This window comes from Hydra vulgaris, chromosome 11 (assembly GCF_038396675.1).
Source record: "Hydra vulgaris chromosome 11, alternate assembly HydraT2T_AEP".
Taxonomy (NCBI): Eukaryota; Metazoa; Cnidaria; class Hydrozoa; order Anthoathecata; family Hydridae; genus Hydra; species Hydra vulgaris.
Genome location: NC_088930.1, coordinates 33,988,521 through 34,004,939, shown reverse-complemented (window position 1 = coordinate 34,004,939; position 16,419 = coordinate 33,988,521). Strand labels below are relative to the sequence as shown.

Here is a 16,419-nt window from a genome sequence, read left to right as displayed (position 1 = left end):
TTTGCTGGGTCGCTATTCCATTTTTATTATGTAAAACTTTTATCGAGTTATTGATCTGTTGTTGGCTGTTCACATATTTGTAAATTAACTTTGGATTTTCCTTAGCCAATGTGACTAGATTTTTTTCAAAATTTTGTCTAGCTTTTGATTATCTTGCAATTTTTTTTGTAACCATTCACAAAAGAAGAAACTTTCCACCCTGAGGAACAGTTGCAAAATCTAAGGGTCTTTTTTAATTTTGAAAATTTTTTAAGATTGTTGTTAATCCAAAATACTCGCTTTTTTTTATTAATATCTAATTTTTTAATTGGAATGTATAGTTTATACGCTGCATTCATGTAAAATATAAATATATTATACATTTCTGGGACTGATTTGCCATTAAAACACGTTAACCAATCCATATTGGAAAACAATCTATTAATTGAATGGAAATCTGCTTTCCTATAATCTTGCACAATTCCTCATTTATAAAACTTTTCTGATCTGACAAAATTTTGTAACTTAGAACTAAGTGCCCTCTTTCAATATTTCCTAGAACTAAATAAGATTATATTCTATTCTCTTAATCTATTCTCTTGTTTTGGAAATAATAAGTCAAGAGTGTTAAGGGCGTTCATTGTTCGATAATTGAAACGTTAGAAAAAAAACGTGCTGAATGAGGAAATGATCATTCAAGATATCATAAAATCTGTATTCATGAGAGCTATCATTGTTTTCAATCAATTTTAGAGCACCTTTGGACCATTTAATGTTTTGAAAATTAAAGTCCCCCCTAATTATAATATCCTTGAAATTGCGTTTATCAACATAGGATCTTGTAGTTTCAAATACCTTATTAAAGATTTCTATATCAACTATTTCATTAGGCCTGTATATACATCCTAATAAATAACTATCATTGCAGATAACAAATGCAACCCATATTTGCTCAATTTTGTTGGAACTCAGAATTTTATCTTCAACTTGATAAGATACAAAATTGTTATATATGTATATTGCAACACCACCACCAATTCTACCATCTTTACAATCTAATCAAAAAGTAACCTTTTAAATTTGCAATGGAAGTCTCTGTGAACCAAGTTTCAGTTACTCCGATAATCCATGGATTTACATCACTACATAATACCTTGAACTCTTCCGTGTTATTATTTAGCTAAGTTGCATTCATATATAAACAAGTAATGTGGTCCATTGGCTTGTAGTTTCTTAAATTTGACAATTTTGTTTCCACAAATAGCATATCAAAATGTAGCATCAACAGCAAGTTGAGAGTTAAAATGAATATTTCCTGATGAAATTTTTGTCATTAGTAGTCTCAAAACATAAATATAAGCAAAATCATATCAAGAATAATATTTTCAATATAAAATTGAAAAGTGCGTCATTTTATTGTTTAGTCTCATTTGGAAAGTCAGACAAAACGGTTTTAAATATGAAAATTTTTTCTTTTAGAGGAAAATAAAATACACCGTGAAACATGTGTTACATAAAGAAAAGTTTTAATGCTCGAAATCTATTTTAAAATAAAAGATTATTTTTTAATTGTATTTTAAAATTAAGATAATTAAGATTTATCCGTTGTTGGTTAAGTTTACTGAAAAACAAGACAAGTTTTTTTTATTATGAAAATAATTTTTAACAAAAAAAAGTCCATGTCAAAGATCAAGGATAATCAGAGAGAATCTAAATCAGACTGTATGATAAAGAAAAATATATGCTTCACCCTTAAACCAAAAAAAAACAACAATAATTAAATTTTTTTATAACATAATTTTTTTGTTGCATATACAACTACGCAACAAAAAAATGCTCTTAATTTGCCTAAATTTCTTGCACAAAATGTTTTTTTGTATCCAAGTATTTTATAATAGAACCATTTGCAGTGTCAATTTTTATTTAAAAAGCTGGTACTAACAAGCTTGCATTGAGTAAGCATACGTCCCAAGATTTTCTAACATGAACAATTTCTTTTTTAATGGCTGTTGAGCGAAAATGGCTACATTGCTTTTTACTTGTTATCACTTTTTCTTTATCAAAAAGCATAATACCTTTTGATGTTTCTTCCTAAAATACTTTTTCTTCAACAAGGTAATCTGCTACTTTCTTCAACAGTGACTTATAATCATCTGGATAAGACATGGTCATTGATTATGGTATAATCAATACCATGTCTTATCCAGATGCCACTGGTATTTATCACTGGTAGCAGTTTTATTCAAAACAGTGGTATTGCCACTGTTTTGAATAAAACTGCTTTTGTAAAGTTTGGAAATTTATGATTCAATCTGACTTTTTGGGTTTTTGTTTCTTAACTCCTCAGATATTTGTATTCTAATGATAGCATTAGAAATTATGTGGTCAGAATGTCAGTTTGATGTGGTGTAAAAAACGTTTTTAATAAAATTAAGTTGTCTTTCTTCTTTCTCAGTATTGGCTGCACGCCCTGAAATAATTCTTAACTGGTCTGGAGTGTGCATAAATAGGCAGTGAAAATATTTTCCATAGAATTTCATTTAAGTCAAAAAATTAAAATTTGAACTAATGTTTTCTTTCAATAAGATTAAATCTTCAAATGTCTTTAAATAAAAATTAAGAATTATATAATTGCCGCTCGATAATCTGCTGTTCATTGATTCTTCTGCGTCAAATGCTAGTTTAATTACTTTTTCTAGTTAATTACAATCTTTGATCCGGGTTTGAAAAATGAGAAGGTAGTTCAATAATTAAGTTTTTAATATGGTTAAATATGCTGAGGAGAAGTTCCATTAGCAGTTCATAATTTTGTAAACCATGACCTTTAAATAGCGATTCAGGTTCAAAGAAAATTAGGCTTGATACTCTTTGTATACCATGCATTTCATGAACAAGTTTTTGATCTAAAACAGATTTTTTCATATCCATTTTAAAATTTCTGTTTCTTTGGAGTAGTTTAATTAATAACTTCATTTCATTCTTTCCTAAGTTTGCATATAGTTTGGTCATATATTTTTGGCTATTATTTCTAGACTGCTGTGAACTGCTGTGAAGGACTTTCCGCTGAGAATATAGGACTTTCCGCTTTGAATATTGGACTTTCCGCTGTCACTGATATAGATTTTTATATTGACAATTGCATGCAAAAAAAAAGTTAGAGTTGTGTTCTACATTTATACCACACACCCAACAGAAATAGTTTCCTCGTTTTCGCTGACCAGCCTCAAATTGAGTATCTGTCCATTCAACCTTAAAAAAAAAAGTTTTTAAAGAAATTCATTCTGGATGTTGCATACATCAGTAAATCATCTGTTGAAGATGATCTACCAAAAGATACCATAGACTTGACAATTGCCTGAATATTAATTTTTTGTCAATAATTAGATTATATTCTTCTTCTGTGTAGTATAAAGCCGTATCATATAAAGCTGAAACAGTCATAGGAATATACCCATGGTTACACACAGTTGAAGCATCACGCCAGAACATTAAATTACGCTTTCATTCAAAATTTTTAAGTCTTGATCTCAGTTCTTCTGTAGTTAATTGTTGAGTTTCTTTGTAATCTTTTTAGAAAATCTATAATATTGGTTTCTGTCATATCAATATATTCTTTGTCACTTTTGACTTTCATAAATTTTTTGTGCTTTAGATTTATATATTTTTTTATGGTATCAAATGATTGTTTTTGTCCTTCTACCGTAAAAACTTCTTTTTCTAAATTTTTTTTCTTTAATCGCTGACTTTTCAAATAATTGCGGTACAACTAACTTGCCTAATGAATATTTTTTTTCATGAATTTGTCTTTTAATTTTTCCTTTAACTATAAAGTTGCTTTCTTCTTGTGGAAATGATGCACTTTTATCAATTTTTAATCTATAAAAAATGTGAAGGATGTTTTATTGTCTAATACTCATGATTATTGGCGTACTACTTAGGAATATCATGTATATTGACTATTATATATATTTATATATTCCTACGTAGTACGGATTGCATTTATTTTGAAATTTTTTACAATTGTGTAGAAATTATGTTTTTTAAATTTATCTACTTTTTTTATGACAAAATCTTGTATTAGATTCTCCTGCTATTTGAAAAAATTCTGTTAAGCTTAGTTCACTTTGATTCTGATGAAGTACTCATGATTTGACCCGCATTGAAAAAAATTGTGAAAATAAATAAAATAAAACTTTAGATTTTAATCATTTTAACCAAAATAAAGCAGTATATATATTTAAATAGTATAACTAAATGGCTTTAAAATTTAAGATGTATTTTATGGAATTTTGATACTATCAATTGATATTTATGGTACTTTAATATTTTTAAGTATTATTTATATATGAATTATACCTTTTTAATTTGGTTCTCAGTTTCTATCTTTCTGTGTTTAGCTTCATAGTGGGACTCCATAATTGATAAAAGCCTTGTTTCATGCTTGTTTCATGTTCGGAGTGAAACATAAGCTCTTAGAAGTAAAATAAGTGCAATATAAATATTACGATGGATAAATATTACGATGGGTATATATTACGATGGATATTCATAAATCATCAAAACATAATATAAAAATGTATGAAAGATGCATTTGTTTTGTTTTAATCATTTTGTGTTGTGCATTATTGTGTTTGTTAATCGCATGTTTTATTTAAGATTAAAAAAAATATGAAGAATGATATTAAATACTTTAATAAATCTTTTTTTGGTTTATTTACCTTTCAACACTAGTAGCTTTCGATTGGTTTCCAATTTCATATATTGTACTTCTTCTTATTAGTTTCTGTGTTTATTTAATTTCTGATAGATTTGAATATCCAATCTTTAAAAGATCAGCGTGTGTTTTAGAAAATGGTGTTTTAAATGTTTTATTAAATTGTACATCCAAATTTTCAACTTTTTTTTTTGTTATATCTAATAATGACTCTTTTTTACAGGAAACCTTCTGATTTTGCCATTAGTTTGTACTCGCTGCTGTAATTTGGAAACTGAGAAAGATTTAACTTTAATTCAATATCCCCTAAACATGCCAGACAATTGTCAAAACAATGCTCTGATTTACTGATACCAAAAAGCTTGTCTCACCTTTCTTTAGAGAATACACCTAGAACTTTTACTTTGATAAGCTTACTGGTTTTTACAATATACCGAACATTTTTTATTTTTCATTTTGACTTCCAAAAAAAGAATTTATACTGAATAATAAAACCAGTATTTGTATCAATAAACTGCTGCTTATATACGTCATATCGGTGTATATTGTTTCACATAGTAAAACTCTACTACTCTGAAATTAATCAGAAGCACGAATTATTAGATATTTTCGAAAAATTGTTCAACAAATGTTATAAAGAACATTTGCTGAACGGTTGCGAACATTCGTTCATTTTTATTTCACGAATAATGCACGAATAATGTAGAAAATTTAACATTTAAACTATAAACCATATTCGTTTACCCGTATTCGTTTGAACGATTATTTACGCTAGTTCAAATAATTAGAAACGAATATTTATGTTCAAATAAATATATAATATTTTTTACTTAAAAATCGTATTAGGATATTGGTTACTAAATCTACAAAAATTTGTTAACTTTGTTGAGATAGCTGAGCCACGCGTGGCTAAGATACGACGTGCCACGTCGCCGAAGTTTTGAGCCACGACGTTTTGTGATAAAATGTTATTAGCAGTTAAAAATAGTAAATCTGAGGTATCTGATAATGTAATGATACACTTAATTTTTCTAGCTAGTGTGCTGAGATGAGAAATTCATTTACTGTAGATCTTTTAATATTAAATAATGTCTGTGTTGACTGTTATTCCTTCATCGACATATAATGCAAATACACCGCAATCTACTCATTTCAAATGGGACGTATTAGAACAAGCGAAAAAAATGTAAAAAGATGGGCTTTAAGAAATTCTTGAGACTAAGTAATACTACTTAGTCTCAAAAATTTCTTAAAGCGGACAAGAAAAAGTTATTGAAAATCTTTAGTGAATAAATAATCAGGATAAAAAAACTTGAAGAATGAAGAATCTCAAAATAATCAAGCAGGAAATGGAAAACAGAAAACAGAAGCAGAATTCAGTATGTTTCTTAAGAAACAAATTACAATTTAAGGATTTTGAGCATAAAGTCAAAGTCTGTTATAATAAAAAATTCTGGCGCAGGAACTGAACGCTATGACAACTTATTTTATTAGAGAAATAAAACCATTTATAGCTTCACATGTCGTATCATTTACTTGGCCAACTATATGGGCCTGCTAGTCAATGCAGTTAGCTTGGTTTAATTGATTTAAGAATTTTCCAGAGCAATGAACCTGATAAACAGATTGGTTTACTGATTTACAATAGTTTTGATAGAACTTTATGGTTTGCCACTTTGCTATAGTTAAACCAGCTTTAGGTAATACCTTCGAAATGAAAATAAATATTTAAATAAGATAGTATTTTGAATATTTTATTGATATTTTAAAGACTCATTCAATGAATTATTAGCAACAAGCACAGATATAAGCCTGTGAAATGGCATATTAATAAAACAAATATTAATCAGGCATTAACTTCTATTATCAACTACCATATAAGAAAATCCAATGAAACTGTAGATAACTTCAAAAAAATCTATTATAGTTGCACCAGGGCAAGGTAGAAAATTTTTTGAGATGATGGACCACTCTACGCAACCATTATCAGTTATTCCAGATGATTTGATTCTGCTCAATGAGTTTTATCAAAGCACTTAAACATTCAGTCAAAAAGTACTACTTTATCCGCAATACCACCACTACTAAACTATTCAAAAGAATATCTCACGAAAAATTTGTAACAAGTATGATTATTTAATTAAACACTTGATTATTTATTTTTCTGTTTTCAAAAACATAGATTACTTTTTTTATTAGGTACACAATTTATTTGGCCGGGAAGCAAACAAAGGAAACAATTGCGTTTAAAAAAAAACAAGAAGTTAATTCTAAAAACTTATGAATGAGTTTTTAAAATATCAATAAAATATTCTAAATACTATCTCATTTTATTTTGAATATTTATTTTTATTCGGCAGGTTCTACCTAAAGCTGTTTTAACTATGGCAAAGTGGCAAACCATAAAATTCTATCAAAACTATTGTAAATCAATAAACCAATCTATATATCAGTTTCATTTTTCTGAAAATATCTTAAATCAATTAAACCAAGCTAACTGCATTGACTAGCAGGTCTTGATGATACGACATGAGAAGCTATAAATGATTTTATTTCTCTAATGAAATGTGTTGTCGTAGCGTCAACAGATGTAAATACAATAAAATATATTGAAAGACGTTTAGAAAAAGCAAAGCATTACTTAAAGACTACATATAATTTTCATGGCATGGAAAAGTCAAATATTGCTTCACACTGTATCAGCTGTGCTTTGTGTAATTCTAAAGATAACGTATTTAAAACAAGCACTTGCTCTTCCCATCCGGAAAACTGCACGTTACTAGCAAAATATCTAGAGATGATTGAAAATCCAAAATCTACCCGAAAAATAAGAGAAAGAAGAACTTAAATACGACATTCTCAAAAACATCGAATATATATACATATTCTCGGAAGAAGCATAATTTTTGATACGTAAAACAAAACAAAGCTAAAATTTATGCTATGAGCCAAATTAACAAAGAGTCCGGCTTGTGTTTAAGTGATTGATCCTAAAAAATACTTCCTGTTGAATTCAGAGAAGGGCTGAAATCGCTTCTCTGAGTTCAACAGGAATATCAATTCATATCGACTGCTTATTCTACAAAAATTACGCTATTGAATTAAAGAAAAGAGTATATCACACAATAATATAAAAAATTGATCAGGATGCAGGAAGCACTTTATATGCGGCTAACCATAAAGTTTACTTTTTTACTTAATATGCTCCAAGTGTGAAACAGATCTACAAAAAAAAAATAATGCAGGTAAGAATTTTATTACTATTATTAAAATTATTGTTAAAAAGCAAAAGACCTGTATTCATATTGGACGAGAGGGGTATTGATTTAGGCTCTTTTAATGTATGATGAAATAATTTGCTTTTTTCACTTCTAGATTTTATAAATCATACCTGTTTTTATTTTAGGGTGTTATTCAGCAAACTCAGTTTTACCTTGTAAATATAGATTTACTGAAAGTGAAACTGAAAGTGAAAAAAAAATTTACTAGGTGAAAAAAAGTATTTTGGCTTTTAAGATATTAATACAACGAGCCACAAAAAGTTGCATACCAATGTGATTGAAAAAGAGGTACATTAATGAATATATAAACGCTAGGAATAATTGTATGTTTTTTGGAGGTTTAAAAGATTCATAAGTATTATAAATATTAGTTTAATCCATTCAACTTCATATAACAATAATGGAATGACGTATAGCAAACCTTTAATTATGTTATAGGTAAAACAGTTCGGTTTTTAGGATTAGAATTCGTTTCTGGTTTAACAGAGATAGAACCTTTTAATGGTGGATAAATTTTTAGAGCAAATAGAAATTAAAAAAGAAACGCAAAGATGTCTTAACACTGGTATTTTCTGCATTGTGTCGCGATATCTTATGTTTTACGATACTGAGGCTGACCTTCGAAACTATCAGAATGATAAAGCCCATATCCCCCATAACAAACATACATCAATGGATTTAGTTTTATTACATTGTGCTAATTTACTTATTTTTTCGTCCAACTCCAAATCTCTCAAAGGAATTGATGCTAAAGTGATATTTATGGAAAGTATATTTAAAATAGAGCGCAATACTGATGTTACAGGAAAGGCTATACCTGAACGTACGCATGCAAGATTTACGGCCAAGCACAAAGATTTCTTATATGAAGTGTTCATAGCTGGAAAAGTTACATGACATAAAACAACACCAGAAAAGGTTCTCTCCAAAATGAGAACAATGAAAGATAAAAAAGGTATCAAATCATTCAGACTATTACTATTGAATCGTATATTTACATCAGGATTTATTCAAGATATGGGACAAGAAAAATCAATTTAACCGATGGAAATTAACAGGTACATTATTTACATACAACTTATTTTTCTAGCATGCCAAACTTAGGTATTTAACATTAAATATAATGTATTTATTAAAAATAAGCAGAATGTCCAAAAAACACCAACAAGATTTACTTAAAAAACCTGAACAAGTTAAAGCTGTTGAGCACTTTTCAGAAGAATTAGTAAAAAATATATTTGCCAATGACACTGAAAATTTAGTTAATGAGATTTTAGCCAATGTTGAGAAACTAAATAATGTTAACGTTGGGCAGCTTGTTCTTGAAAATGATGATGTGCTTATAATGGTTACATTGGACAAAACCATTTATTGGCCATACCTCAATCAAGAGTTTGTGAAAGACAGGTGTAACATCCACAAAATATTAAACATTCTTAAGCAAGAAAATATGGAGCATTTTGTTTTTAGCATAGACGACATGGATATAATAAACAAATACTGTAGAGAATGAACTAATATTTTTATTATTGAATCGTTTATAAATTTCATTGAGTTTTTATAGTTATATTTTTATTGTAAAAAGTTTTTTAAAATTAAAGATATTTTCATTTAGGTTAAGCCACCCATTGAAGTTTTTTAATTTATTGAAAGTATATAGGTGTATAAACCATTTTCAAAAACCATAAATTTATCGTTTTTAAAGCAGGTGAGATTTTAAGACATGACTTTTAGACTAATATTGAGTTTTAATCAAGTTCAACTATATTTACAGTAAAAAAACGTTCTTATAACATTATAATATAAGCCTAGATTAGCTAGATTAGAGAGTGACTTGGTGCTCAAAAGTACAGAACTTGGGTTATTGAACGCCCTGGGATATCTTTAAAATTTTGAAGAAAATCAAATATCCCAACTAATTTATGTTGCTAATTTTGCCTCATTCTTATTAAAAGCGGCTCTTAAGATTTTTTTGAAAATTCTGTTTCTTTCTTTTGTTATAATATATAGTATCAATATATCGTTGCGTTGGTTTGACAAAGCTTTTTATATCCTCCTAATATAATTTTTTTTAAATATTCTCCTAATATAAATTTAAAAAATTTTTGACAAGTTTTTTTTTATATTAGGAGAATAGCAAAAAAATCTTATTTTCTTTTTTAATATTCTCTTAACAAAAATATCTATATAAATATTTTCTATTTATTTATATATTTTTATACATCAACAAAAATAAGAATACATAAACAAATAAAAAAACAATAATATAAATAATTTTAATTAAACATTAAAAACAGAAAAATGTGCGGCCGTGGCGCAGTGGTAGAACGCTTGCTTTATAAGCAGGAGATTCAGGTTCGAAACGAGCTCTGGACATATTTTCGCGTCACGGTAAGGAAGGAGGCGTGAACTTCCTGATTAAATGCACTTCCGCGGTGCTCTGTGACAAGACCGTTAGGACTTCTTGGGGCACCTAAAATAAAATTAAAAAAAAAAAAAAAAAAAACTAAAAGATTTTTTCTTAAATTCTCCTTATATATAAAGTTGTTAGAACTTTGTCAAACCAACGCGATGATATGTTATGTATATAAATCTATAGATCTTCAATAATTTTATTTTGTATTAAAAAAAAAAAAAAGGTGCTAAAGGTAGAGTTTGAACTACGATGCACTTCAGAAATGCTGCGAGCTAACCACTTCGGTACTACTACTACTACTACTACTACTACTACTACTACTACTACTACTACTACTACTACTACTACTACTACTACTACTACTACTACTACTACTACTACTACTACTACTACCTACTACTACTACTACTACTACTACTACTACTACTACTACTACTACTACTACTACTACTACTACTACTACTACTACTACTACTACTACTACTACTACAAGAATATATAAAATTAAGCAAAAGAAATTATTCAAAATTCTCAGTTATCCCATAAAAATAGGAATAATTTAAATTAGAAAAGAAAAAAAAAAAGAATTTGACTCGCGTTTAAATGTTTATGAACGCAAATACCATTTTAATGATTAAGTAACCAACTTTCTTGTTTTATTTAAAATAGAAACTCGCGTGTTTTTTGGAACAAAAATTAAAGAATTTCTAGTTTTACAAGTTATCAAGCAAACTTTTAAATCAAATAAAACTTGGTATATATAATTTATAATATCAATATTATAAAAGTATTTCTAATTCCTAGATTATCTATTGTTCAGTTACTTCTCATTATAAAAATATTTTTCAATACAAAATATTGTTTTATCAATTAAAATTTGGATGATAAATTTTTTTTTTTTTACCTCAAAAATGATCGATTAATTTTTCTCTTAAACATTCGACCTTCGTTTGAAGCCTATCATTATTACATTTTTAAGAAATAATAATAAAAACTCACTCTTTTTATAACAAAAATAATTCACTCAAAGTTACATGCCGTTACAAAACGTTATTGAGTAACATATTGTTATACAAAGCGTTATTAGCTTTCAAATCAAGCATATATGGTAAAATCCCGCCAAAGTAGTTTTTTAAAAAAAATCATGCATGAATCTTTTGAAGCCAGCGCACCACTGAAATTAGGTAGAGTATAAAACAAAATAATTATACATTGCAAGCAAAATTATAAAGTTTTTGTTATGATTCTCCCTCAAAGGATATGACCTACACTAGCAGTATATTTATCCCCCCCCCCTCCCCATTTATTTTTCTAGTCGACGTGTAGGAAAAAAACAAATGCTGTTGGCGTAGAATTTTTAGGCTTTGAAAACCACGATAACATTCTTTTGAAAAACTTTTTTTCCCTTAAATTAGGGACCCGCTTAATTTTCAACGGTCTTAGGGTACCTCAAGATAGATTGCTAAAGCATTGACATTTTTCAAGAATAATTCTAATGTGAATGGACAACATTTGCACATTCAGGCTAAACGAATTATAGACATAATTAAAATTCACCGCAGCGTACTCCTATAATCCTTTATCGCACAAGCCGTAGCTTGAGCAATAAATGTTTTGCGTTGGGTTATGGTAGGGAATTAGATCTAGTTAATCTAATAAAATCATTCCCATGGGAAATGATTTTAATTGATAAACTAGATCTAATTCCTTATGATGAATGCTTGATTGGGTTCAATCTAGCATTTTTCTTTTAAACAAAAAAAAAATTTTTTTTTTTTTTCTTTATTACAATCTTTATACAAATAAAATAAAAACTTTCATTATTGTTTTGCAGTTTTCTGATGTAAATAAACTTTGAGATGGTTTTGCCATCAGCAATATCATAATCATCTAATCATCAGCAATACAAAAATATTTCTGTTTTTTTTTATCTAAATAATCTTTAATAAACCGTTTTAAAAAAATTATTTACAGATTTTAATTGAAGATTTAATTAAGTATTAATTGGATGACTTCAAACATTGAATACAAATTGGATGAAATTTTTGTTGCTATCAGTATGTATTTTTTTTTTCTTTTTGCTTTAACTTGAATTTTGAACATTTTAAAATTTGCATTTTTCAGTAACCAGGAATACAAAAATTATCAAAACGTAACTTTAATTATTAAGTTATGCGTGTCCATCATAATTATTAAATTATGCGTGTCCATCATATTAAACTATGCGTGTCCATCATAATTTATTATTCTAGTTAGCTAATAGTTTTTATTCTTTCTTGTGGCAGTTCCTTTTATTCCTTAATACAACAACAACAACAAAAAATGCAATACCGATACCCATTCAACAATGACTTATGAAATACTGCCAACATCAACATGTTACACCTCATTAAAATTAATATCAATTCATTTTAAGCATTGGAAACTATTTTTAAAACTACTTTTAAATGAAATATTGATAAAAAAATAATAATAATAAAAAGCGAAACAAGTTTTTTAAACAAAAAACATGCTAAGTTACTAAAAACATAAAAAAATTTATTTAAATTTAATAAGAAGATTTTTGATTAGCGTGAGGTTCATTGACAAATTGTGATTAAACTTCAATTCTGACCATTGTCCGGTACATAATTCTTTTTTCACCTTTATCATTAATTGGCATAGCCCTATGGAAAACCGCCATATTATCCCAAATCAAAATGTCTGACTGGCTCCACTTATGAAAATAAAAAAACTTATCCTGTAACAAATACTTCCACATTTCATCGAATGCACGCAGTTCTTCTTGTGTATAAAACAATTCCTGTTCTTTAGAAACTTTAAACATAAAAACGCAATCTCGTTTATTAAGAGGATGTTTAGATATAAAATTATGTTTAACTGTTGCATATTGTGCTAAATGATCCTTTAATCCGTTACGAAAATCGTCAATGAAACTAACCTTCACAGTAATTTTAGTGCTATTGAGAACATCTAAAATTGATTGAGGCGCGTTCTCTGCAGCTAAACAACCATCTATAAAGCCAGTGTCGCCTCCTTCTAAAAAATCTGATATTTCGTCACCATAAAGGATAGAAAATATAAAATTATTTGGATAAGGAAAATAGTCTCCATCTTTGTGCCAATACTGCCCGAAGCTGTGCTGAGGTCCTTTCCATGAGCCGTTTTGCCAGTAATTTGAAACAACCGCAATAGCAGGGTGGCCCAAATAGCTGCTGTTTCCTAAAAGATATAAAAAAACAAAAACAAATATTAAACGCCGGATACAAATACTATATTACATCTTTCGGAGTAAGGGTAACTATAATATAAAAAAATATATTTTATTTACATTGTAGCTATTTTTTGATATAAATAAACTACAGCTCTTTTTTTTTGACTCTGCTTTTGATACAAGCAGTGTCATAAAAAGTATTAGCTTGTTTGTTACTCAACTCACCCCACACATCTACTTAATATACACCGCTGAGGCAGGTTAAGCAGCTCGGTAAACACTTAATGCAATATCTTTTTAAAAAAAGAAGATTTTTTCTCAGCTAATTTTTAACAGTTTGAATTTTCTTTTTAATAGTGAAAGAAAATATGTAAACTTAAAGTTTAATTGATCTGCTAGATTTAGTAAAAATTATTCAATCAGCGCCTCCCTCTCCCCTTCGCCTCCCCTCTCCTCCTACTTAATTTTTGAATTTTATCAAATTTTTAAACAACTGTTTTTATAAAAAAAGCAAATGGTCGAGATTGGGTAAAGAATCTCAAACAAACATCTAGTTAAAATAATTTTTTTGTATACAATTAAAACTTAATTAAAAATTAAACTTGTTGTTAACTAATTAGTAAATAATCTTTCCTACCTAATTTTTGAACTTAACTAAGTTTTGAAACAACTGTTTTTAATACAAAAGTAGGTAGCTGAGATTAACTAAAGAATCTCAAAAAAACATCTAGTTGAAATATATATTTCATAATAATTTAAAATTGATATATTGTTATTAACTAATTAGTAAATAAGTTATATTTCTGTGTTCATAACAGAGTGAACTAACAATAACATGACCTGGAACATTATAAAATATTTTAGGACTATTATTGTTTAAATTGATGATAAAAATATATTGCTCATTCTATATGAAAGAGAAATGAATAACATTTACCTTGAAAAGAAGATGGAAGTATAATTATTTTGCCAAGCTTAGCCGTAAATACCTCTTGTTGATTTCTAGTAAGGTGTTGATTTTTAATTACTACAACCCCGTGTTTGCTAACATCGTTTTTGAGCCGTGTAATATCTTTCATGTCCATCTGGTTAACATCTTTTACCCAGTGAAGAATTTTTCCCATTGTATTTTTTAACTGTTGTGGACTGTGTCTGCAGTGACAAAGTTTACTTTGTGATAATACAAACGGAGACACTCGAGAAATAGAACATGATTTAACTCTGTACGCAGCTAGAGAGCTCAATGCGATTAAAAACATAAACAACTTAATCATGACTGAGTCACATTGAGCACACATTTCTGACAAGCTGAATTTCGGACTAGTTTTGTTAATGACAACAGCTCGTTGAAGTTAAGGCGATTTTAAAATATGACAACGTCTATATGATATTTTGCTGACCACAACATACTTCCAAAAATAATTAGGTCTCTGAATAATGACAAGACGAAAAAAAAATTTAAAATAATAAATTTTTTTTTACGTTTTGCCGTAATACGGCAAAAATTAAATATTTTTATGTTAACAATATTAAATATTTTTATTTTATGTTAAGCATAAAACAAAATTATTCGAGGTGAAAAAACCAAGACTGAAGTTTTTTTTTTTTTTAATCTCCTAATTTTCACAATTGATTTGAATAAGATTTTAAATAAACACATTGTTTAGATGAAATGAACGTCATAGTTTAATAATATGATCTGTTATGATCGTTAATGGCAGTTTTTCTTAATAATAAGCTCTTTCTTGGTCGAAATTTTCAAATTTGAAAATTGATAGAAATATTGTATTTTGACAACGATATTTAATTAATATGTACCAGAATAGATTAATACCAGGATCTATAGTTTTATTTAAAGATTTTAACTAAAATTAAGCTAATGCTGTTGAGCAAAATTAATCGAAAGACTCAAAAATGGTGTTCTTTAGGTTCACTATTAGGGGTGGAATTAAAAGTTTTGAATATTATATAAATAAGAGAATAGTTTTTTTAAGCATTCTAAAAACCTGAAGTAAAAAAATCTTAACGTTTAAAGATCTTGTTTAGACATAATACATTGACAAAATCATGCTAATTTCAATTTAAAGAATTTAAATAATTTAAAAACCGCCTTAACTTCACAGAGAGCTAATTAAATTTACTAAAGTCATTGTCAAAATAAGTTACTTCTTAAGATTAACTTATTTATCAAAATCTATTATTAATTTTTTTCAGTTCGGCGTTCCAATTTATTTGTTGTTTTGTAGATTAGTGTTACTTAATGCTATTAAGCAAAGAATATCAAAAAAAAAGTCCAGTGGTTTTTGTTAAATAGAATTGGTTGTGACTTATGCATTCAAAAAAGTTGGTTGTAACTTACGCATTCAAAAAAATTTAAAGTTTTTCGGTTGTTAATTAACGCATACTGTGATATAAATAGGAATGCAAAGTCGAAGTAATGAGTTCAGGAGTCCCTATTTTTACCCGACGTCTGTAGTCGCGCTTGTCGTAAAAGCTGTTTATTCCAAGGTATTTTTAATTTTAAGTCAGCATATAAATGGTTTTTAAAAAACCCTTATTAACTTCCATAAGTTTATTAATTAAAAATTGTTCAGCCAACAGTTACGTAACTTTAAACCAGTAAAATCACGAACGTATTGAACTACGCTGCGTTTGGCAAGTCCTGCGGCATAAAAATTATTCAAAAATGTGCAGTCGTTTAAAAAATAACGTTACGCCATAGGGGAAGACAGGGGTTAGTGCTTTTGTGACGAATCATACGAAACTTGGTACTAAAGGGTTACGATGTTTAGAACGGTTACAAACTTGCGTGACG

At 28.0% G+C, this 16,419-nt stretch overlaps 1 protein-coding gene across 1 annotated transcript; it reads right to left on the bottom strand.

The window, feature by feature from the left end:
- Nucleotides 1-12,914: 12,914 nt before the first annotated feature.
- LOC124814144 (alpha-ketoglutarate-dependent 2,4-dichlorophenoxyacetate dioxygenase) lies at nucleotides 12,915-14,917 on the bottom strand. The gene is made up of 2 exons (XM_065809710.1): nucleotides 14,542-14,917; nucleotides 12,915-13,612 (listed from the first exon to the last, which is right to left on the bottom strand). Exons 1-2 carry the CDS (start codon nucleotides 14,900-14,902, stop codon nucleotides 12,987-12,989), a joined length of 987 nt encoding a protein of 328 aa, XP_065665782.1. The 5' UTR covers nucleotides 14,903-14,917; the 3' UTR covers nucleotides 12,915-12,986.
- Between the last annotated feature and the right edge of the window lie 1,502 nt (nucleotides 14,918-16,419).

What these genes read in the sequence shown, in the direction of transcription:
- LOC124814144 (XM_065809710.1), bottom strand. Translation starts at nt 14,902, where the DNA reads ATGTGTGCTCAATGTGACTCAGTCATGATTAAGTTGTTTATGTTTTTA. An exon ending in ACTTCCATCTTCTTTTCAAG is followed by an intron (nt 13,613 to 14,541) that starts GTAAATGTTATT and finishes TATATCTTTTAG; the next exon opens with GAAACAGCAGCTATTTGGGC.